At 42.3% G+C, this 22,685-nt stretch overlaps 4 protein-coding genes across 13 annotated transcripts; 2 read left to right on the top strand and 2 right to left on the bottom strand.

Annotated features, from left to right (window-relative positions):
- The first annotated feature begins 287 nt into the window (after nt 1-287).
- Nucleotides 288-7,860, top strand: LOC112287623 (leucine aminopeptidase 1). Of its 7 annotated transcripts, none has more exons than XR_002971364.3 (17): nt 288-429; nt 2,589-2,682; nt 2,926-3,087; nt 3,242-3,315; nt 3,456-3,567; nt 3,743-3,871; nt 4,046-4,132; nt 4,575-4,725; nt 5,061-5,146; nt 5,338-5,461; nt 5,551-5,693; nt 5,855-5,950; nt 6,075-6,152; nt 6,439-6,533; nt 6,721-6,814; nt 6,965-7,058; nt 7,325-7,860. XR_002971364.3 is itself a non-coding variant. In XM_024530802.2 (17 exons), exons 2-17 carry the CDS (start codon nt 2,611-2,613, stop codon nt 7,472-7,474), a joined length of 1,713 nt encoding a protein of 570 aa, XP_024386570.1. In that variant the 5' UTR covers nt 288-429; nt 2,589-2,610; the 3' UTR covers nt 7,475-7,860. The 7 variants fall into 7 exon arrangements, 6 of the variants coding, with proteins under 6 accessions (XP_024386570.1, XP_024386573.1, XP_090109888.1 ...); XM_024530802.2 differs by having other exon boundaries at nt 6,439-6,499; XM_024530803.3 differs by lacking the exon at nt 288-429 and adding an exon at nt 2,251-2,375 and having other exon boundaries at nt 6,439-6,499.
- Nucleotides 7,861-9,551: 1,691 nt separating this feature from the next.
- Nucleotides 9,552-11,748, top strand: LOC112287625 (protein STRICTOSIDINE SYNTHASE-LIKE 3). 3 transcript variants are annotated; one of them, XM_024530808.3, is made up of 3 exons: nt 9,552-9,748; nt 10,109-10,473; nt 10,617-11,748. In XM_024530808.3, exons 1-3 carry the CDS (start codon nt 9,677-9,679, stop codon nt 11,515-11,517), a joined length of 1,338 nt encoding a protein of 445 aa, XP_024386576.1. In that variant the 5' UTR covers nt 9,552-9,676; the 3' UTR covers nt 11,518-11,748. The 3 variants fall into 3 exon arrangements, with proteins under 3 accessions (XP_024386576.1, XP_024386577.1, XP_024386578.1); XM_024530809.3 differs by having other exon boundaries at nt 9,558-9,871; XM_024530810.3 differs by having other exon boundaries at nt 9,570-9,832.
- A 642-nt stretch (nt 11,749-12,390) lies between these two features.
- LOC112287624 (inner membrane protein PPF-1, chloroplastic) lies at nt 12,391-16,758 on the bottom strand. Its single transcript, XM_024530806.3, has 10 exons — nt 16,047-16,758; nt 15,594-15,704; nt 15,182-15,317; nt 14,951-15,024; nt 14,546-14,650; nt 14,159-14,266; nt 13,855-13,958; nt 13,453-13,653; nt 13,129-13,351; nt 12,391-12,874 (listed from the first exon to the last, which is right to left on the bottom strand). Exons 1-10 carry the CDS (start codon nt 16,482-16,484, stop codon nt 12,791-12,793), a joined length of 1,584 nt encoding a protein of 527 aa, XP_024386574.1. The 5' UTR covers nt 16,485-16,758; the 3' UTR covers nt 12,391-12,790.
- Nucleotides 16,759-18,240: 1,482 nt separating this feature from the next.
- On the bottom strand, nt 18,241-21,073 carry LOC112287693 (actin). 2 transcript variants are annotated; one of them, XM_024530977.3, is made up of 3 exons: nt 20,948-21,073; nt 19,920-19,996; nt 18,241-19,622 (listed from the first exon to the last, which is right to left on the bottom strand). In XM_024530977.3, the coding sequence occupies exons 2-3, from the start codon at nt 19,980-19,982 to the stop codon at nt 18,549-18,551; spliced, it is 1,137 nt and encodes a 378-aa protein (XP_024386745.1). In that variant the 5' UTR covers nt 19,983-19,996; nt 20,948-21,073; the 3' UTR covers nt 18,241-18,548. The 2 variants fall into 2 exon arrangements, with proteins under 2 accessions (XP_024386745.1, XP_090109885.1); XM_090253759.1 differs by having other exon boundaries at nt 21,003-21,073.
- Between the last annotated feature and the right edge of the window lie 1,612 nt (nt 21,074-22,685).

The following is a 22,685-nucleotide window of genomic DNA, read 5'->3' as shown; positions in this document are numbered from 1 at the left end:
CTGGTCACGACGCCGCACGAGGGATGGGATGGGATAGATCGATGATACCCTGTTGCTGCTGATTTGTTTGTATTGATAGCTGGATTAAGGGCGTGATGGAGTCGTGCCGCGATTGACAACGCTTTGGCGGAGCGTCGGAACAGTAACTTTGGATCTTTACCAACGCGGGGGGTCTTGTGGGGGATGCCGATTGGGATGAGGAAGCGCAGGAGGGTGGTGGGCGTGGTGGACTGATCTCAATCCCCCCTTCTCTTTCTCTATCTCTCGCTCGCTGTAAAGTGTTGGCGCGCGCCCTAGTTGAACATTCCGTCGCGGTGGTGGTGGCAGACATTGCGAGAGTGTTGGTGTATTTCTTTGTGTGAATTGGCAGGGGAAGGGTGCGTGTGCAGGGGTTGGCTGATAGCGTCGGGTGTCTGCTGCTCTCTCCGGGTATGGATATGTCCTCGGTGGTGATTGTCGTCAGCCACACGTGTTCCACTGATTTTTCTTCAAGAACCGATTGTAAATGGGTTTTTTAAAGTTTTGAGATTTTTTCTTTTTTCTTTTTTTTTTCCGAATTCTTTTGTTGTGACAATTTATTGCTTGTGTTTATGAGTAGAGTTGAGTTTTCATTCTTGTGGCGGGATGTTGGTGTAGTTCTTATTTTGTTACGAATTCCGGGGGGAGATGCGAGGTCGAGGCTGGTTTTTGTCGTAGGTAGGGAGGTGGAGAGTGTTTGAAGGTGTGAGAGATAGAGAGAGTGAGGGAGGGAGGTTTTGGTTTTTCTGGAACGGTTGTGCGCAATTTCCAGATTAGGCTGTGTCGCTAGTGGGCTGCGCTCGTTTATGTATTAATCTTAAACGTGATATTTGTCGTATTGGAGATCACACTCGAGTGTTGCGGACCTGACATAATTCCTCATATTTTCTTTCTGTGTCCTGGTGGAAGGACAGACTGCCTCAGACATTTCCATAAGTTAATCTTGTCATCCAAGCCGTGCAATTATGATGAGATTGTGACTTGCTTGGATACTGTCTGATCTGGAGTCACTCAACAATCATTTTGTCACGAAGAAATCAGCAGTAGCAGAAGATACTCTGCTGAAAGAACCTGCTACTTCGCGTAAATGATCTAGTGTGATTTTGTCTTTCTTGCGTTGTTCGGCGAGAATTGCCATCTTGTGAGGATGGTTAGGGAAGTGTAGAGTTGCTTACCCGGATTGATGTAGTCGCCATGGTAAATATCCTCCTCCAACTGAGATAGGCACATGATATCCTCGAGATGTTTTCCGGGCCTGAGATCTTTATTCAGATGGGCCCAAGCATGCTCGCGGGCATAGCTCGATCAATAGCTGGATGATCCTGTACAAACCTGATAACAAGGTTGGAGTGATTTATACTATGTGAGGCTGTAGATTTGACGGTTACCCGATCGAAATATCTCGCGGTGTTGTGCAATGTTCGTATGTTCGTTCTGGTCCATCAGTTCTACATGGTTTTGAGTTGCCCAATGTTTTCAGTATTTTTGGGTATGAAAACAACGCTATGAGCTAGCTACTTCTTTTTAATTTGTTTTACATACCTTTAAATTTTCTTTTGTTGGGAGAATAATATTAGAGGGCGCTGGTATCAGTCAGGTGTGTGCATTTCGGACCCCTCAGTTTATTTTTTTTCTGATTGTATCTGTTACCAAACCAATTTTAATTGCAATAACATTATCTGCAGAGTTGCGACAAATTTTAAGGATGGTTCATACTTTCATTTTATGGTTTAGGTTGTAATTTTGTACTGGAGTCTTTGATTGTGGAGTGATTTTCCACGTACCTCTATTAGCAGATGACGTCTTATTGCACTTACCTGGAAAATGAGGGAGGTGTTCTGACCGTCATTACTACTGTGTAACTGTTTTCTTTTCTCGTAGTTCTTAACTTTTGAAGTTTGACAATTGTACCTGACACTTTCTGGGACCGAGGTGCACTTAGCCAAGCTTGTTAAGTTTGAAAACGAAGGTCCACACAGAAATGCTAGTGATTTAGAACTCGGGGTGTTTGCAAGTTTAAATTTGCAAGCAATATGTGGATGTGGACAATGTTTCAATCTATTTAGGTAATGTGCTGACGTCAAAGAAGCCATTAGAATTTGTGTGTCCTGGTTCTTGTCACTGGGTGGCCAATCGAACCTTTGTGCTTTCCCTGAAGACAATAGAACATATAAAATTAGACATGTACCAATCAAATTAGTATGAACGAGTTAGTCGTGAGAAGTTTCTCATTTTCTCAGAGATACCTCACCATGTCTCTTTTCAGTTATCTTTTCAGTGATTTCCAGAATTTTTGGAGTATCCCTTTATTTTATTATGAGATTTTTGTCACTCCACATCTTTCAATTGGAGAAACTGTACGTGTCAAGGCTCTGATTACCTTCAGAATAAGATGCAGTTTCTGTCCTTTGATGTTGCTAGGCTGGAGCACATGTAAAAGAAAGTGTACATTTGAAATTGCATGTGAACCTAGAATGAGCTTTATTTCTCCGCTTAATACTTCATCATTTACGAAGTTCTCCTTCTAATTATTCAATTGATATATCTTTGGTGTGTTCTGTCAATATAAGATCTTAGTACAGCAGGGCGCATATGATGATGTCGACTCACTCAGATGGAAACACTTTGGGCCTCACCAAGCACACACCCCCAGATGTCGCAGAGGTTTTCATTCACACTTGATAATGCTAAACACATGCATCCATATCTACTTTGAAATCGCATAAGGCCTTGAATTCTATCATGTTCCCATCTATTTACGTGTCACAAAAGGCCCATGATTCCGTTTTTGATATTTTCTTCTTGTTTACAGACCTCCTACTGTCTAATCTGAAACTATATTGGTAAGTGTGATTACAGTCTCAAGCATGAAGCTGATCATGAATTTCTTTTGTATGAGGACTTCAGATGGACATAAGGGCACATGATGGGGCTCTGTATGAATGGGAGGGAGATGTGTTGGCACTTGGTGTTTTTGAAGAAAATCTCACTCGTTCTGAAGAAAACAAATTCCTTCATCCGGGCCTTGCCGAGCTTGACTATGTGATGGGCGGAGTGTTAGGAGAATTGGTCTGTGTGCAAAGACCCCATCTGCAAATCTTCATATGCTTTTGTGTTTTACAGGAATGGTTTACCACTCTCCGTTTCATCTTTGTGTTAGATTTCTGTAATAGAGCTGAAGGATTTTGCGAATGATAATGGAGACATGTGAATGGGTATGCAGGCAGATGAAGATGACTTCACAGGGAAGTTGGGACAACTTTCAGTGGTGCGTCTAGCTTCAAGCAAGATTAAAAGGTAGTTTTTTAATCTACTTTACCCTTAAGCACTCAATTTTTTTGTTTCGTGTGGACTTTTGTATCTTGCTACCTCTATACACTTGCAAATTAAAGGATATCAATGTTTTTGCATGAAGACGTTAACTTTTTGTGTGATAGGCTTGCTCTTGTGGGATTGGGACGAGCAAATAATGTCATGGATGCTGTGTATGCTTCTGATTCATGGCGTATTTTAGGTTTTACTGCAGCTCGAATTGCTAAACAGCTCAAGGTGATTCTTTAATCTACATTTTATGTAGTGCCCCTTCTTTTTCTTGCTCTTCCTCGTCGAGGCAGTTTGAGTAAAGACGGCACTAGTTCTAAGTACTTCTTGCATATTAACGCGGTTATCTGTTTATGCTCTGGTGAATTACTTGAATTATCTACAAAGTGAGAGTGGACTGCAGATGTGCAGCATGGGACTGGCAGCCATGGATACAAACCTCATGGATGAGTCCTCGAAACTCGTGGCAGTGGAATCTATTGCGTCGGGTGCTATTCTCGGCACATACGAAGATACACGCTTCAAGTCTGAGGTAAGAGTTCGCTTTAAACGCAGCACTTGCTCGTATTCTCCCATCCGCTCTTGCAACACATTGTGCACTAGAAATTTCTGAGGTAAAACAAATGAAGTTACGATTTTTTTAACTCATCTTTTGAGGGGTTAGTTTATGCGCTCTTGTAATTAGTATTGCAACTCATCCAAACAGGTGTACAGTCTTATGGATTCGATGTTGGCTAAATTCGAGAAAGAAAGAATTAACCTGGAGATGCTCTCAATCGCCGCTTCACGTAAGGTATATTAATTGCTGATACTAAAATAAAGAGTTATCATAAACAGTTTCTTCACTCAATAACAACAATCTGTATTTAGGAGAAGTAGGGCTCTTACAGCACAAATTTCTGAAAGCCAACGACATACGAGTGTAAATTAAGAACCGATTCTAAAAGATCGCTGAGGAATGCAGCGAAAACCTGGATATCCTGTAGTGTCTCACTGACTCCTTTTTGATTTTTCATGAAAAGCTTTTTTCTTGAGTACGAAACATTATTATTGCTAATTTTTGTAATAATGTGATTATATCTGTCAGACTCGTGAGAATCTCAGGCAAAAATGCATGTAGAGTATTTCACGAGAAATAAAAACCCTGGTTGAAATTTGAAGTAAGGTTTGAGTTGGTTTTTGTCGTCGGAATTGTTGAACTGAAGATGGTTATGGGTGTTTGGGGATGATTGCAGGCCAAACCATCCAAGTTGACGCAGGTGGCAGTGATGTCACTAGGCACTGGAAGCGATCGAGATGAAGCACTGCGGCGGGCAGTATGTATCACCGCTGGAGTTATTGTTGCAAAGCAACTGGTAGCTGCTCCTGCCAATGTGTTGACTCCAGGTGCTTGTGCATTTCCTCTAGTATGTTCCCCTTAAAAGCTTTTGTTAAGGTTCACATCTTAAGTTCATTTGGGGCAACCCTGTTATTTTCGCTGCTACTCGACGTACTTAAGTGGGTCTGAATTTGAAAATGATAATATCTAGTTTATTCCTTGTCGTTGCAATGTTCTAGTTGACACAAAACATACTGTGAGTATATGAGGCCGCACTTTCGATTCTTCTTTGCAATAGCTCGTGAGATTCTTTGTTAAGTCTTTTTCTTAGGAAAAGTTTTTATCGACAGTCAAATGTTCCATACCTATTTTTAAATCTTTCAATTTGAAATGAGTTCTACAGGTGCCCTTGCTGATGCAGCAGTGAGCATTGCTATGGCACACAGTGAAGTGTTGACCTGCACTATTCTGGAGAAAGTAGATTGCGAGGTTATTATTCTTCTACTGCAATTATGTCCATTTTCTATCAATACATCATGTAATACGAGTCGTACTTTGGGAACTTAGTAGACTGCTCTCTTTTCTACACGGCCTTTTATACCAGTTTAATCCTTAAATTCGAATAGGGGAGCGTTTTTTCTCTTGCTTTTATATTGAACTGCTGGATCTCGGTTTTACAGGCTCTTGGAATGGGTGCATTTCTAGGTGTAGCGAATGGTTCTGATCAACCACCGAAGTTCATTCACTTAAAGTACTGCCCCCCAGATGGTGTTGTGTACAAGAGGGTGGCCATTGTTGGTAAAGGTAGTATTCCCATACAACCAGTTGTTGGTGGCTGTGTCAGTTTCATCGTGATTGAGGTTTGAACAATGAGCCTTTGTATTGTGCGGCAGGTATCTGCTTTGATTCAGGAGGTTACAATATAAAGACGGGTGCTAATTGCGCTGTGGAACTTATGAAGTTCGATATGGGCGGAGCAGGTGCAGCTCTCGGAGCAGCCTCGGCTATAGGTGCCCTTAAACCGAAGGGAGTTGAGGTATTGACTGTAATTGGAGATAAAACATGACCTGTTGTCTTTACCCAGTTTTTATTGCACATTTGCCGGAACTTGCCACTTCTTTAGTATTGAATTGTAATCCTTCCATTTGGATTGATTTGACAGGTGCGTGTATGTGAATTAAATGGTGTGACTTGCAGGTTCACTTTATCAGTGCAGCATGCGAAAACATGATCAGTGGCAAGGGCATGCGGCCTGGAGACATTGTGACAGCTATGAACGGCATAACAATTGAGGTATGCTTACGCATCTAACGTTCTTTTTTAAAACTTAAAAGTATGAATTCTGCTTGCTAACCCTCAATGTTGAATGTGTGAGGCAGGTCCAATCCTTCTAAGTTTTTTGGGGATGTCTACGCAGGTTAACAATACAGATGCAGAGGGCAGGTTGACTCTTGCTGATTCCTTGGTTTATGCCTGTCGGCTTCGTGTAGATGCGGTATGTTCAGTGTCTAATGAAAGTTGATCGTCATTAATTATGTTCAGTAACACCTCATGGAGATCTTCTGTCTGCAAAATCATTATTGTGAAAATAACATCAAGGGAACAACTGTATCGTGGCATCGCGACTGGTGGACAACTCAGCCAATACTTTTTGATACAATGAAATGCTGTACTATGAAGTAATCGTTTGTTGAATAGGTAGGCGTATTAGCCTCACACTTTCTGCAATTTGGATCATACTTGCTAATCGTATTCTCTGAGCAACCTACTTCTACATGCAGATTGTGGACCTGGCAACCTTGACCGGAGCATGTGTAGTAGCTCTCGGACATGAAGTGGGCGGTGCGGAATTTTTCCAAGTTCAAGTTCTCGTTTAGTGGGTCTTTGGAAATTTAATAACCTACCCCAAGCTTTCTAATCCATTCTGAAAATTTTCAAGAGATTTTGTTGTTCCACTTGCCAGGGATATTCCTAATTACTTCTTCATAAACAAATAGTAAATTGTACCAGCTGTACGACACTGCCAATAGTGATGCTAACATCAGGTTCGCGGTCGGTCACAGGATTTTTTACACCTAGTGCTACTATGGCCCAGCAGTTGGAAACAGCTGCACAGATTGCTGGAGAGAAAATCTGGCGGATGCCACTTGTTGAACAGTATTGTCTAAAACTTTTTCAGACCTTTCGATTTCGATTTGGTGCACCTGGTAGTAAACATCTCGTTTTAGGAACATATCAAGATCTCAGTGTAGTCTTTTTGAACTGCACTTAGTCGTCACCTGAGTGTCTTGCGTGGTGGGTATGTAGGTATAAGCAGACACTCGAGAGTCCCATCGCTGACCTCGTGAATACAAGCGGTCGTGATGGAGGTAGCATTAAGGCAGCACTTTTCTTAAAAGAGGTATGATTCCCATGGAACCCTGTTCTTTGTTTACGTGGCATCATCATAGTTGCTCTTGGGGAAGGTTTCCAACAGTTTATTACTTTTCTGAATAATGAAGAATTGATTATTCTAGCCATATGCTTTGGAGGAAAGGTCACATCCGTAAGATATCGCCAGCGTCAATTTTCAAGTTTCAAGGTCATCAAGTTAGAAATTGTATAATCCTTTCTGGATCGTGAAGACTACTGAACACGTGGTGGTGTTTTTTTGTGGCTGCATTGTAGTTTGTGGATCCAGGTATGGAATGGGCGCACTTGGACATAGCTGGACCAGTATGGAACCGCAAAACTGGCACCGCAACAGGGTACCCAGTCCGGACACTGGTAAAATGGATTGATCAACAGCAGATCGTTGCTGGAGTTGCTGACTCCTGATATTCATTACGTCCTTTCTGACAGTGCAATGTGAAATACTTTGTTCCACCCCGAATCTTGGGTGTATAGGGTAGTATTGCCAGTCCTCATTACTACATGAATATTGTTGTTAATATTGAACGAGGACCATCAGACAGGCTACACATTCTCTACAACATTCTTACTATGACTAATAATGTCCGTTCATAGTTGCCCTTGGGCAAATATCGAAGTTAAAGACGTGGGTAACTCTCGTATGCCATTACCTTGAAAACTACTGTCACATCAAGGATTAGTATAGATCAATATTTTAGGAGAAAGTAAATCTATTCTTAAGCTTTTGTCCAACCAAATGCCTAGTTCAGTTATCAGATGGTATCAATTGGCTCTTTTCAGATTATTTGTTACATGGAATCTAGTATTCAAATGGATGTTGCTGCTGTATGTAGTCTCAAGTTTTTAGTTTGGGACCCTGAAGCTGTGCATATACATTGTTTGTGTATGTTTGTACAATCAAGCATACAAGCATCTCAACAATCAATCTAAGTATACAATCTTATCACGATGGAGAATTGACAGCCATTGTGTAGGGAAAGTTAATCATGCACAAATTATGCACCTCCAGGCCACATTTCCTGTCACTAGTATTACCAATTACCACTGCATTGTTCATTTGACATTTTTGGGTTTTTTCCTAAAACAAATTGCATCAATTTTAGCAACACAATATATTCCAAAAGGACACACAGGTAAAGAGAGTGAATGTAATAATCTCAAACACAATCACATTTCAAATTTTCAACACTACAAGTCTACAGTGTATTTTAATAGTTTGAACCATAAAACGAAATTAACAAAAAAAAAAAAAAAAAAAAAAAAAACCAAGTGTAGAGTCCTTATTGTTTGCTAGATCACAAATGGAGTGGAGTGATATGAGATCTTAAGCCACGTCCATTGACTTCTAAAATGGTGGCTTGGTGGGCAAAGTCTTTTTCAAGTCACTAGAAAAGCATGGACTTTATTAAGTGCTCTTTTAGTTACTTCTGCGCTTGCATGGATCAATACTATGATAAAGGAGAATACCAAAGTCCTCTGTTCAGTATTTTTTTTCAACACCTTGTCAATGTTCAAAAAATAAAAAGAAGAAGAAGAGAAAGTTTGAAAGAAACAGTAAACAAATTAATAAACGAATCTAATAATTATTTGACAAGGCAAAAGATCAAAGCCGTGGCAAAAATTTACGATTGGACATTTTAAATTTTATTTTTTTATTTGAAAAATTGTGCAGGAATTAACTTTAAACTCAAAGGTTGTAAATGAGTTGACTTTTCAAAATTTTGACTTAATTGACTTAAAATATCTAAGGTTGTGAATGAGTTGGAAATTTCAACAAGTTGACTTTTAGTATCAGGATGAATGATAACGATGATCTTAATAATAATAATAATAATAATTTCTGAAATGTTGAACATTATATTTATATATATATATATATATATATATATATATCCATACATACATTCATACATATATTTATACATATATTCTTACAAAATTAGAAGTAAAAAATAAACCCCCCTCCCCTTTGTCAATATAAGAAGGTAAGAATTGTCCCTAACATGTGAATATTAATATCGATTCTGAGAACAAAAGCTTTTTGAAGAAAATTCCTCAGTACCCAATTGATTTTTCAACCATCTTCTCTCAAAACAAGTAAAAGTAACCTACTTTCAAATGCCGTGGTTCAGTACAACACTGGAAACTTTTTATTGCTAAGATGATGCATTAGTTATATACCTAAATTATATGATGCGAACGTTCACTTTATAATATAAATTCTAATCCAAAGGAATCCCAGTGTTTCTGCGATATTCTTCAGTTTCGGCAGGAAATGGCTTCGCCTCGTGACGCAAACGCGCGATGGGCGAGCTTTGCATGAGAAATTGATTGGCTTCGTTGTCAGGAAAGACGAAAGCGAAGTTCTGTTTCAGTGATTGCACAGCGTTGATTGTGATGACCTCACCTAGACACCCAGTTTGCATCCATGGCCGCTGGATGAGTCGTCCTCGACAAGACTAAAAGGTTTGACTCTGCAGCCAACCGCGACTTTGGTCGCAATTGTGCGAAGACCACGCAGAGGCGTGACGCCGTTATGGATTCCTCGCTCTCGCTCTCTCTCTTCCACTTTGTAGTTAATCGATTTCGAGCACATTTGGTAACAGAATGCAGCGTCGGGGGAGCTTGATATTGTTCAGCTGGGTGATTGGGCCCATGCGCAGGAGCTGTAGGATTTTGGTGCGGTGCTATACGTTTCGGGATTTTATGGCTGCGTCTTTTGCTCAGCATCCAGTGGTGACCTGATTTTGGTTTTTGAGAAGGGTGAGGGAGAGGTCGGCCTCACGACATCGCTTGCCGAAGGTTAAAACCTCTTAATGTTAGATGTTTTGTGTCGGGTTTCTGGTGGAGTTGTATTGGGTCGGGTCGGGTCGGATCGGATCGGATGCGAGTGTTTCCATGAGGGATAGGAAATTTCGAACCTCCGTTTGGTTGGTGTCGATTTTGTGTATCGTTGTTGGGTGTGTTTCTGAGCTCTATCAGCTGAGTTTTGTGTAGAATTTGAAGCTGAATAGTGGAATTTTGCATTTGGCTGTGAAGCTCCTGTCTCGCGATTCGGCAGAAATGACGCCTCTTACGATGGTGAGTCTTTTTGTGGCAACGGGAGTGGCATGGTTTCTTAGCGCTGACCCGATGAAGCTCTCGATGGGGCGAGGCATCTCTCATTTCAATCCGCAGTACGTCGAACCTACTCCTGCCCATGTGTTTAAGGACTTCCCACGCGACAATCAGAACAAGTTGCAGAATGGAGAAATCGTGGGACGAGGTCAATTTCTGGGGCCAGAGAGCTTGACGTTCGACGCACAAGGCCGGGGACCTTACACAGGTGTCAGTGACGGTCGCATTCTGCGATATGACGGTCCGGAGCGAGGGTGGACCACCTTCGCATACACGTCAAAAAACAGGTTTGCGCTTGTTCGCCTCAAAATTCCTCACTAGGATCTCGCGTTCTAAACTTTAGGATGGTGCCGTAGAAAAGCTTAAGTTGGTACCGGACAAGAATTGTGAAGTCGGGAATGATTTTTACGAGAAGTTCTGGGGTTCGCAGGTCGGAAGTGTGCGCGCCCAAGACCTCATTAGCCCCGAACTTTGCCTTTGAGCATGTGTGTGGACGCCCTCTGGGATTGCGGTTCCACAAAGAGACGGGAGACCTTTGGATTGCAGACGCGTACCTGGGCATCCTTAAGGTAGGACCAGAGGGCGGCCATGCCGAGGTGGTGTTGAACGAGATAGAGGGCGTGCCAATGAAATTTTTGAACGACCTCGATTTCGATGACGAAGGCAACTTATACTTCACCGACAGCAGCACCCGTTGGCAGCGGAGGCAATTCCTTCACTCAGTCATGGAAGCCGACGACACCGCCCGGTTTATCAAATACAACCTCGCTACGAAGGAAGCCACTGTCCTCATCGACCACCTCCGATTCTCCAACGGCGTGGCTGTCAGCAAGGACGGCACGTTCGTGGTCGTCGCCGAGTGCCGGACGGGAATTCTGTGGCGGTACTGGTTGAAGGGAAGCAAGGCAGGCACACACGAGCTCTTCGCGGATTTGCCAGGATGGCCGGACAACGTCCGCTGCAACGAAGCGGGCGACTTCTGGGTGGCTCTGCATGCGCGTCGATGCTGGTCGGAGGAGTTCCTGACCAAGCACCCTTGGATTCGATACTTGATCATCCGCCTCCCAGTCCCCGTGCAATACGTCTACAAGCTGCTGACCGGGAAACCATCCGGCATGATTCTACGCTACGGCCCTGATGGCGCCGTGAAGGAGGTTCTCGAGGACCAAGAGGGCAAGGTAGTCAAAATGGTGAGCGAAGTGGAAGAGCACGACGGCAAACTCTACATAGGATCCGTGCTCTTGCCCTACATCGTCATCTACACTCTCCCACCGCCTGCAACGCCAGCAACAACACCGGCTGAGGAATCCACACCTCTGAGCTCTGAATGACACCCACACATTCCTCGTCGTGAGAATTCATCATTGCTCATGGTGCCACCGACACTGTCACGCCGTCAAGTCGTTCAATACTCGCACATTCGATATACATGCTAGTGAAAAACTGGGGCAGCCTAGACATAATTTTATTAGCTTCGTAGGAGTGTTAAGAAGGCCTTTTGACTTCGTAGTTTCAACCCGTGAATGGAAATTTTCCCCGTCTCCGATGATCTTTCATGGTTAGTGGTCCAGGATGTATTGTGACTCGAATCTGCTTGGGCTTGTGTGTGCTCTATGTAGTGTGTGTATGTGGAGTGTTTTGCATCGTGCACATGATTATCCACCACTTTGATGGAATGAATGGGGCAGAGCTTCTACATCGAGCTCAAGCTTTTGTTTGTTTGTGTGTGTGTCTGGTTGTTTTCTCCTGTGACGGAGTTTTTGAAGCGATTGTCATATTTGAAAGCTCCACTCTTCAAACACGTTCTCTTTATATCACATCAAAACTTGCAACGAACTAAGTAATTTTTTTTGCAAGTGAATCACTGTTTGTTTTTTTTTGTACGTATGTGCATGTATGAATATCTACGTGTTTTTGATAAAAGTGGTGTACCCAAGCCAGATTCCACGCTAATGAGATGGCTAACCTGCATTGTCTGTTTAAATTATTTTATAAAAACAAATCTTAAAAAATCTAAATTTGACGCGAAGTTAACAAATAAAATCTTCAAAGTGAGAGTTTCACGTTTGGCAATTCTTGTAATATTCATTCTTGAAATATTCATGGAAGAGATCACATGCAACAGATGACATGAAAGAATGACATGAACAATGTTAACTCTGTAATGATCCACAAAAAGTTGCAAGCAACAGCAAATCAGCATAGATTCAGCAGGTCAATGTAATTTCGAAGAATATGTGAATAACTACAAGGAAGAAAAAGCTATCATTCGACTCAGCGTATCGATTCACTTATAGAAACACAAGAACCGTTACCAACATGAAGTAGAATATTAAAGCTGAAGTTGCTCTCTATCTCTAGCTGAAGAGCTACAACTTCTAGACTGGCCGCAATATCCAACCCCTCTAAAGAAAAGTTGGATAACGTCAATAACTCCAACTTCATCTAGAGACTCGGGTTGAACTGCAAAATTCTGCACCAGAGATGTGCAAATGAAGCGATTACTTAAGTTACCGGCACACAATTGCGTTCCCCAAGAGAAAGGCTGGATCACACTAAACTCAACTTCAAAATCAAATATTCCACTATCAATGAAGAGAGCACTTAAGGTGATCGTCTTCTTTTCGATCTCCCCTTTATTTTCGCCGATGAATTTCCTACTGCTCCATTTGTAGCTAAAGCTTCTTCCTGCAATCAACATGCTAACTGCAGTCAAAAGAATAGGTCACGCAGAAGAACATCCCTCGCGTATCATCACCAGAGCGAAGTTGAACTTACTGAGTTCATAGGTGAGGTAAACAAATAATCTCAAAAGATGGATGAGCATCACATTGGAATAAGCATCCCAGCAAAGATTAATCTTACTCGCAGGTTGCTAAAATCCACTATTCGACTGATTCAAGTTGGAATCGTCATTTAAATCGTAGATTTAGCAACTATACCTTTGAAGTATCAGAGTCCTCCTTCTCTTCATTCTGATATTGCTCTTCGTCACTAGTTTCCTCGGATGCATCAGTTGACTTCTGCGCGTCCTGAGCTAATTGTGCCCTCAACAGGTTATCTCGCTCTTCAGCGCCCTTGGCAGCAGCAGCTTTTGATGCTTCCTCAGCTGATTTCCTACGACTCCCTTTCTTTTTGGCATCTTCTTCCTTCAACTGCTTGAACCTAATACCAAAGGGGTAAAATGGATAAACCATAAAGATGAGTACACTCACCAAATATGAAGCCAAAAGCTGAGGGCACAGAGAGAAGTGTGTATGATTTACCTTGAACCGCGGTTGTCCTTTGCTGAACTCGTGGGGGCAGCAGTGACAGTAGCAGAAGTAGAAGCTGAAGGTGGAAGGGGGGTCCGCTTAGCCTGACCAGCACTAATGATACCTGAACCTTCCTTGTCTACTATTGGTTGAGCACCACCCAATTGCCGCAAGTACACTTGTTGAGCCGTGCTTAACACATTGTTGGTCAACCTTGTCATAGACAAAAATAAGCATTAATAATGAAGTGAAAATGTACTCAAAAAGCCGTGCAATGGTGGCACCACTTTTTCTTAATTGTAACACTGAGCACAAATTCGACATTCATTTGCGAATAGAAGTTTAGTTTGTTCAACCCTTCAAAAAGAAACTAACAGGATTGAAAGAGAATAAAAATCATTTGAGGAATCTCACCAGTAAAGGCTCAGCCCTGAGGGTACGGACAAAGAAAAGTAACCAATCATAAGAGGTAAAAACTTTAAAATCAACTGAGATTGATTTTGAGCTGGATCATTAGTCTGCAATCCAAACGACAATTATTCGATATTACTCCACTAGCACGATCTCACCAAAACAAGTGCACAGGCTACACTTTCCATATTATAGCTATTTGAGAATTGTAGCAATTTCCTTTATCGGGTGCGCTTGCTGAAAATACAAGATGTTGCGGAAATAGTCAAATACTCAGTAAACTGTCAGAGGATATTTACGAGCATACCGTTGGTGGTTGCATTATCTGCATGGAGACATATTGCGACCCGATGAGGAGTACAGGCAGCACTAAATAAGCGATTGTGTCGGCCCACCCCAAAGAAGGAGCACCGTCCTTCCCACCAATCAAGATCAATACATAAGCACATCAATACAAAGAGAAGCCTCAAAGTTAATTATACCTGCTGACAGACGTATCTCACAGCTAATCAAAGTCAAGAACCAGGATGAGTGAAGATTTTAGCAAGGACTGATTTAAAAGTAAGAGGCCTTAAGCTTCCATGGACAACCATTTTGATCAACAAATTCACTATATGTTACTGTATGACCAGCATCATTACATTTGATATGGAAAAAAAATAACGAAGACAAGCATCTGAAGGGACTAACTAACCACAAAGGGAAATAGCCACGAAATGCCACTCCCACTGGAACGAGCAGCAATCGTTGTAGGGCCTGCCAAGGATGGAATCCAGAAGAACCCCTCAGTCAAGAGCCCCTGCAAAGCCAGAACTGCATAAGTAAATCATAGTTACATACATTCATACTTGAATACCAGTACCACAGAAAATATCTCATTTAAGAATAGATATTCTCCCGTTGAAGTCAAGAGAAAATGTACAGAACTTTGCATTACGATGTCTGTTGAACCTCTTTGAAATGAATATATGGTAAGACCTTCCTGTATTACTCTAAATGTGGATTGTCTAATGACGCCTATGTTTCACAATAAACTAAGGTGGAACAAAATGCCGCACAAGGACAACTGTTTCAAGCACTCCAGTTCATGATGCAATACCTCATTAGCAACATTTGATAGAGCACGATACAATCCAATCCATACTGGTAGGGTTGCGAGAGTAGGCAGACACCCTGTAAAATCATAAACCACAACCCTTATGAGCTACCATACAGAACCAAGTTATTGAGTATTAGTCCCTTCGACTGTATTTTGTGTCCGTCAAAAACCGGAAAGTGATCTGCAAGCATTCTTAACATTAATGCTTCGAGGACTTCGACAAAATTGCACCTGCGAGAGGGTTGACTCCAGCCTGCTTATACAATCTTGCAGTCTCTAATTGAATGCGCTCTTGATCCCCCTGATAGCGAGTCTGAATAGCTTTTATCTTAGGTTGTAAGTTTTGCATAGCTAAAGTTGATTCTACCTGTTAAACATAACCACTTTCAATTAGATATACAACAATAGAAGCCTCCCTAATCTAACAGGAGTACTGACCTACCAATGGAACTCAGTCCTGTCTGGGTACTATCTTAAACCCATAAAACTTATGAGTAAATACAGGACATCGACAGATATTTAGCTGAAAAATATAGTAATTCTTTTAGTTTTACACAATAAATTAGTATATCACAAAAATGATTTGTACGCAAAAAGTGAAAGAAAGAAAGCACAAAATAAGAAAATCAGTAGAACAACAAACCTGCTTTTTTGTAAGAGGATAAGTAGCTGCCTTCACTAAAATAGTTAAAAGAATAATTGCGAAACCATACGAATAAGGTATGCCTAGCTTAGCAATGGTATCCTTCAAAAACTGCAAAAATAAATAAATAAATAAAATTCATTAATTCCTGCATTTGTTATTAAGCCACATCTAACTTTCATGATCATCGTGTCAACAGGAATGTTTTAGCATCGACTCGAAAGATAACACTAGCTGCAATTAAATTTTAGAAAAATCTTAAATTTTAGTAAAATTATATCATCACATTCACACTAAATCTTAGTAAATTAGATAAACCGTGCAATAAGCATAAGTATCAGAATGTTTTACCACCTAGATTCTGAAAGAAAATTTCAGAGGAAAACAATATACACAATTCACAGTTCAAAAAAGAAACAAAAATATATAAAAATAAAAATAAAAAGAGCTTACGGTAAGAGCTATCTCAAGAGAATTCGAGACACCTCCAAGCCAGCCTCCGTCCTGCTTCTGCACTACAGCGTCGGTGACCTGGCTGGGATCAGTCGCCACAGCAACATCCGCCAATGTGAAAAAGAGCCCCTCGGTCCGCGAAAGCAATCCCTGCAGGGCGTCCGGCGTCTGGGACAACGCATTAATGTACAAGTCCACCTGTTCAGGGTCAGGCAGTTGACCGAGAGAAGCTCTCGGCATTACTGAAACACTCTTCATACAAGAATGTCTTCGGAGAGGTCCACGCGACATCAACCCCTTCCTAGAGCACAACCCTCTCGCAACCGGCAGAAGAGATACTATCATACACGGCCTCACAGCCACATTTGCCACCACATTCGACGCTGTCGACACTGACGACAGTGACGACACGCGAGCATGAGTCGAAAGCGTCGACATGTCGCTCTATTATTCTATTGTACTGCAGGATTACAAGCAAGCTCCACAGAATTGTCCGTCCCTCTAGGGTTTTAGCTCCTCATCCGAAAACCCCCAAGACGAGTTCTCAACATATTCTGCAGAATTCGCAATTCTGCATCAAAATGGCCGCCGGAAGAAGCAGGGGAATGACAAGAGAGCCACTTCGCAAGCTCGAAAACGACTCCCTGCACTGAATCGGCCGCAACAGAAGCCGTGAGACCGCACGAGAGTGACGCTTCTCGCGGAGCAGTCTATCATGTGGAACTGTCTGTGCGATGGAGTAGCAACGTTGGGTGTGAGCCATACTCAGGATAGGGTGACTTCCCACATCCGGTAAAGGGACAGTGTACACCTCCTGTAGCCGGTTACCGACGACGTGTGCTCCTACTTCGACACTCAACTGAAAAAGGAAAGGCTGCCTGAGAAGTCCTCACACGTGCAGCTTTTCTAACACAGCGAAGGCTGAGTTGTGACTTTTTCTTTCACATCAATGTGAATTAAACTTTTAGTGGCCGAAGAGGAAGAGACCACAAATCCCAAGGCTTAATTCAAAACTGACTGGACAGTCTTAAATCTATTATATGTTTCATTAATAGAGTACAGACCTAATCAGTAAATGATCCAAACAATTCATTTGCATGTGAATTCAGTAATACACATTTCGATTCGAGGGTTCGTTTTTACGTGTGCACAAACACCCAAACTCATACTGTTGATATTCATGGGATGTATTATACACAGCTTATGATTGATGACATTTTTTTAGATCATTTTGTGCTGTAGCTTATGTTTTAACGCTAGTAGAGCATGTCTGTTTATAGATTACGAATGAATTAATATCCAGTTCAAATATCACTCGTTTCCTAAGATTCACATTGCTTCTCAGCAACATCGGTGATAACTGGTCGATGGTAACATAACTAACATTTACTGGACTTCAAATTAGGTAATGAGATATACTATACTCACACACGATGACCTTAAGCTAACGTAGACTATGTACAAATGAACCATAAACATAAGAGGTGTAATTGTCTTGTACTCGACTACATGAGATTTGTATCTTTCCATACACGTCACATACACGCAATTCATTCCAAGATTTAAAAAATGCAACGACGAATCATTCAAAACTCATTTGATATAAAAAAGACGAATCATCATACTTTAATTCTTCAAAACACTTAACCTGTTAATTTCAAAAAACGACATTCTTCTGATTAGTATGTAAAACTTCATTAGTTGGAATCGCAGCTCGTAACTTAAAGTAAAAAAAGGTAGAAATTCATTTCAAATCCAAAGATAAATTTTAAAAAATAATTTAGCCGCATGGAGTATTTTTAAACATACATACATGCCTGACGACTATTACGAGGTAATTCGAGATCGACCGGCACTGTTCTCAGGAAGAGGCTAGAATATTCACGATACCAGTTGTGGAGGTTAGAATTTTGCTCGACTTCGGCACCAATCGACGGGTCCCACGTCAGGAAGTGCCAGGCATTGTTGTCAGAGCCTGTCATTTACGTCAGAAGGAAATGGAAAGCATGCCTAGTTAATTGTGTGAGGCTGGACGTGATCTGTAACCGCAGCTCATGTGAAGCCCATGACGCCCAGAGACACAACCAGGTGCACATCATCAAAGCCATCATTCCACTTGAAAGACCATTACGACTGAGAATACAACCATGATATGCACAGGATAGAGATGTGATGACAAAAGGAAAAGACGATATATGAAATAAAATACCCTTTATTTAATACGAAAAGGGACAAGAATTGGTACCGGACTTTACCACACCGATCTAGAGCTACAAACAGTTAAGTTTATAGGTACTGACATATACCAGCCGTTAGAATTGAGCCCAGATATCTGCTATTTTTACAAACCATAGTCATCTGCGAAATAAACCTCTGTTGAATCTGTGCTCACCAGTCAAAGTCTGCAATCACTGATACTTGCAACGAGAGTTCTACACAGCAAGAGCTCAATCCCGGGGAAGGGAGTGTGCTGAAAAATGTTTAGTAGTGCACATGGACAATCTAGAAACACTTCCTGTGAACGATTGATGGACCAGATTCATCGTACTCGCTTTTCGCAATCCACATCTGTTGGAACGTGCTGAGGGATGCGAGAATGGACCCTCCGATCCACACACTGTACTTCCTCTCCGGGGGTGCCACCACTTTGATCTTCATGCTCGACGGTGCCAGTGCCGTGATCTCCTTGCTCATCCGATCCGCGATGCCCGGGAACATCGTCGACCCTCCCGACAGCACTATGTTCCCATACAGATCCTTCCTGATATCCACGTCGCACTTCATGATCGAGTTGTACGTCGTCTCGTGGATCCCTGCCGCTTCCATCCCGATCAGCGACGGGTTGAACAGCACCTCCGCGCACCTGAATCGCTCCGCCCCGATCGTTATCACCTGCCCATCCGGCAGCTCGTAGCTCTTCTCCAGCGACGAGCTGCTCCGAGCCGTGTCCAGCTCCTGCTCGAAGTCGATCGCCACGTACGCCAGCTTCTCCTTCATGTCCCGAACGATCTCCCTCTCCGCCGTCGTCGTGAACGAGTACCCGCGCTCCGTCAGTATCTTCATCAGTGCGTCCGTCAAGTCCCGCCCCGCCAAGTCCAACCGCAGGATCGCATGCGGCAGCGCGTACCCCTCGTAGATCGGCACTGTGTGCGTCACGCCGTCTCCGCTGTCCAGCACGATACCCGTCGTTCGCCCACTCGCGTACAGCGACAGCACTGCCTGGATCGCCACATACATCGCCGGCACGTTGAACGTCTCGAACATGATCTGGGTCATCTTCTCCCTGTTCGCCTTCGGGTTCAGCGGCGCCTCCGTCAGCAGCACCGGGTGCTCCTCCGGCGCCACGCGCAGCTCGTTGTAGAACGTGTGGTGCCAGATCTTCTCCATGTCGTCCCAGTTCGTCACCACCCCGTGCTCGATGGGGTACTTCAGGGTCAGGATGCCCCGCTTCGACTGGGCCTCGTCGCCCACATACGCGTCCTTCTGTCCCATGCCCACCATCACACCAGTGTGCCTTGGCCGTCCGACGATGCTGGGAAACACAGCGCGGGGAGCATCATCTCCCGCGAAACCGGCCTGCATTACATGCACCATATTACTCCTACATGTTGATTGGCCTAAACACAGGTCCAACATGACCTAGACACAGAAGACGGTTGTGGAGATTTGATACTACAACAGCTCTGCTATGGTCTTACGATTTTTGAGATTGGAGTGAATCGTTACAAAAATTAGTAGCTTTCAAGGGACAAACTGCTTAGACATCAATTTTCATAGCGACTTCAACTTATTTAAGAGCAGTGAAATAGGGCCTCTCTTAAGACAGACCAGGAAGGATGAGTGATTGAGTACAATGCGTCGGACAGAGCATACCTTGACCATTCCAGATCCATTGTCGCACACCAAAGGCTGAACATCCTCACCTTCTCCTGCCATTATTTAATACGGACCTGCACAACAACCACCAATATTTAATTTCAAGGAAGACATAGGTTATTTCTTGAAGAACGCCCTTGACGCAGAACCTTACAGCAGCTGTAGCCATGTGGATTACACAATAGTAATGTTGATGACGATTCGAACGCAGGGAAAGCAGTGCGTGCTATTCAGGCAGTTGCACCAGCTAAACCCCGCAATCAAAAACAATGAACAAAGGACTACAAGTTAATACTCGACCCGAATCCTCATATCCATATGATTGTAGGTGCAACCCGCTGTTCCCGACTTCAGGGCATGACTCATTAAATAATAGCCTCGGACCAAGCTAAAGAGTACATTAGTAGAAGTACAACGAAACGCTAAGTTAAACATCAAAGAATAAACGACCAACTACTGTACAAAACAAGCCTTCAGATTAAATTCCTCTTCTTACTATTCAAGAAAGAAAGAGGCTTGTCGTCTTCAGACCAACACTGGAGCAACTTAGTCAGGGCGATGAACAAGTTCTGTAAAGAACAAGAGATCCAGCTTAAAGGACGGACGTAAACATGATCCGAGATCGGAAAAGCGAAACCTTGACTAAACACACCGAGAAGCTACATCTCACTACAGCTGCGCGATGCGCGTCTGGAACTCTCAAAACTACGACTCTGCGTTCCACTTGACAAGCCCAGCCCCTCCGAAACGAGAAACTACTATTATGATGATCGCTCGGCACAGGGTTCTACACACATATCGCAAACGCAGACCTGTGCGCTACCATAAACCCACATTCGCGCCCCGAGCACACCGGGCAACAAGACTAAAATAAGACTCTCCCTCCTCCTCCAAGAAACCCACCATCGCTGCACCGCACACACATCAAACACGACAAAAAGCACATCTCCACCGACAGTTCGCAGCAAAAAAAACCCTGAGCACTTCACGGAAATGCGAAACACTGACGTGATAGAGGGACTGACCTTTAAAAAAAAACACAACAGGGCACCGATGCAGGAGATGGGGAGAAGCAGGCACCGCAGAAGAGAGTATGCAAGGGGTCGGAGTGCCGCGGCAGTGGTGAACAAGACGGAGCTAAGAGGCTCTCGGTCGAAGAAGCAATGAAGCGCGGTGAAGGGCCAGACAGAGCACACAAGGACAGGAGCGAAACGGGCCCAGAGGCGGAGAGAGATAGGCGCCAGACGGGCACGGGTCGGGCCGGGCTGGGTGACTTTGTGCTCCGAACCCGTCTCGGTTACGCGTTGTTGTGCGTTGAACAGAGAGCGTGAGCTGGGAAAGTGAGAAGGGAAAGTTTGCGTAGGCCCGGGTGGACGAGAGAAATATGGCGGGCCTAGGGCCCTGGGACATGGCCCCGGCGCGTTCCGCAGATCGGCCCGCCCCGTGTCGAGTAGTATTTAGTAACCTGTACACCAGAAGTGATACGGTGTATCCATACGACGTAGCACTGAATCTGCGAGACCCTTATTATACGCAGCTACAGCTCTCTCTCCCTCTCTCTCTCTCCCCTACAATGACTTGTATTACTGGTTCCAGGCAGGAAGTGTGTGTTTTTCAAATTGTGGTCAGGGGGGCCATTATGTGATGGTCTTGTACATATTGACGGACGTTGATAAATTTTCATTCATTGCAAAAGGCATTCAGCAGTCCCGCTACTTGTTTGGGCGATGATTCTCTTTCATAAAAACTTTACCCCAAATCCTTTTTTCTCTCTGAACCAAGACTCCATCTAAATCTTTAATCCTAACTTTTAACTGTAACCCTGCAAGCCCTAATCTGAAACCCTAATCTTAAACCCAAGTCCCTATACTCTAGACATGAATGTAGAGTGTATCAAATGTGTTTCAAAATATGTGAATGGTTCTTATTGAAATTTGGGCAGTAAAACATTGTCCAAAATCTAGATAGATGGATATCCTCAATAATGCACAAAAGTCACAAGGAATATTGTGTTATTTAAAATCATGTAAGCTTTTTTGGTAGTAGGGAATGGTTGATGTTCCTAAACCCATAGTCTAATTAAGTTGTCATGTCCCTCCTTGTGGTTGTCTATGTAAGATCATTCTTCTCCTTTTCATTTGAGATGCATTGGTTTGTTTAGTTTCATTTTTGAAGGATTTTTATTAATGTGCTACTATTACTTTGGAATAAACAATTGGTTCTTTTAAATTCTTGTATTAAAAACCAAACAGTAATTTATTTATAAATAAGTATTATTTACTTAAATATTATTAATTTCTAAGGTTTATACAAATTATTATACACATGCTGGGCTTTCTTTGAAATATGCAAAAAACAAAAAGATAAAAATTGTAAAAGCAATCTAAATACAGATATGTGTATAGTATGTATTTTTTAAATTTAAATGTAACAAGATGTAATTTTTTTTAATTAAGCAAAATAAACTATGCTAAACAACCTTATCATACAAGATTATCATAAAACCTTTACAACCAATCTAACAAAACATTTAATAACCTACTAACTTCTTTTCCATAACTTAATAAGATAATTTAAATACATTGTACTAGAATTAAAACATGGTAAAAAATATTTAAAAGTCTACTAACTTCTTTTAAATAATTTCATAATATGTGTATATATATATATATATAACTTAATAAAAAATATTAATTAAATTTAAATATATCTCAATAAATATTTAAGTATTATAACTTTGTAATAATGATCCAAATTTAGCTC

Source organism: Physcomitrium patens, chromosome 10, assembly GCF_059467195.1.
Source record: "Physcomitrium patens ecotype Gransden chromosome 10, ASM5946719v1, whole genome shotgun sequence".
NCBI lineage: Eukaryota > Viridiplantae > Streptophyta > Bryopsida > Funariales > Funariaceae > Physcomitrium > Physcomitrium patens.
The sequence above is the reverse complement of the archived record's forward strand: the minus strand, read 5'-3'. Positions and strand labels throughout refer to the sequence as shown.

What these genes read in the sequence shown, in the direction of transcription:
- LOC112287623 (XM_024530802.2), top strand. Translation starts at nt 2,611, where the DNA reads ATGATGATGTCGACTCACTCAGATGGAAACACTTTGGGCCTCACCAAG. An exon ending in CACCCCCAGATGTCGCAGAG is followed by an intron (nt 2,683 to 2,925) that starts GTTTTCATTCAC and finishes TGAGGACTTCAG; the next exon opens with ATGGACATAAGGGCACATGA. An exon ending in CAGCACTTTTCTTAAAAGAG is followed by an intron (nt 7,059 to 7,324) that starts GTATGATTCCCA and finishes GCTGCATTGTAG; the next exon opens with TTTGTGGATCCAGGTATGGA.
- LOC112287625 (XM_024530808.3), top strand. Translation starts at nt 9,677, where the DNA reads ATGCAGCGTCGGGGGAGCTTGATATTGTTCAGCTGGGTGATTGGGCCC. An exon ending in GCAGGAGCTGTAGGATTTTG is followed by an intron (nt 9,749 to 10,108) that starts GTGCGGTGCTAT and finishes TTGGCTGTGAAG; the next exon opens with CTCCTGTCTCGCGATTCGGC. An exon ending in GCATACACGTCAAAAAACAG is followed by an intron (nt 10,474 to 10,616) that starts GTTTGCGCTTGT and finishes TGGGGTTCGCAG; the next exon opens with GTCGGAAGTGTGCGCGCCCA.
- LOC112287624 (XM_024530806.3), bottom strand. Translation starts at nt 16,484, where the DNA reads ATGTCGACGCTTTCGACTCATGCTCGCGTGTCGTCACTGTCGTCAGTG. An exon ending in CTCTTGAGATAGCTCTTACC is followed by an intron (nt 15,705 to 16,046) that starts GTAAGCTCTTTT and finishes TTATTTTTGCAG; the next exon opens with TTTTTGAAGGATACCATTGC. An exon ending in CGTGGCTATTTCCCTTTGTG is followed by an intron (nt 14,267 to 14,545) that starts GTTAGTTAGTCC and finishes ATTGGTGGGAAG; the next exon opens with GACGGTGCTCCTTCTTTGGG.
- LOC112287693 (XM_024530977.3), bottom strand. Translation starts at nt 19,982, where the DNA reads ATGGCAGGAGAAGGTGAGGATGTTCAGCCTTTGGTGTGCGACAATGGA. An exon ending in ATGGATCTGGAATGGTCAAG is followed by an intron (nt 19,623 to 19,919) that starts GTATGCTCTGTC and finishes CATGTAATGCAG; the next exon opens with GCCGGTTTCGCGGGAGATGA.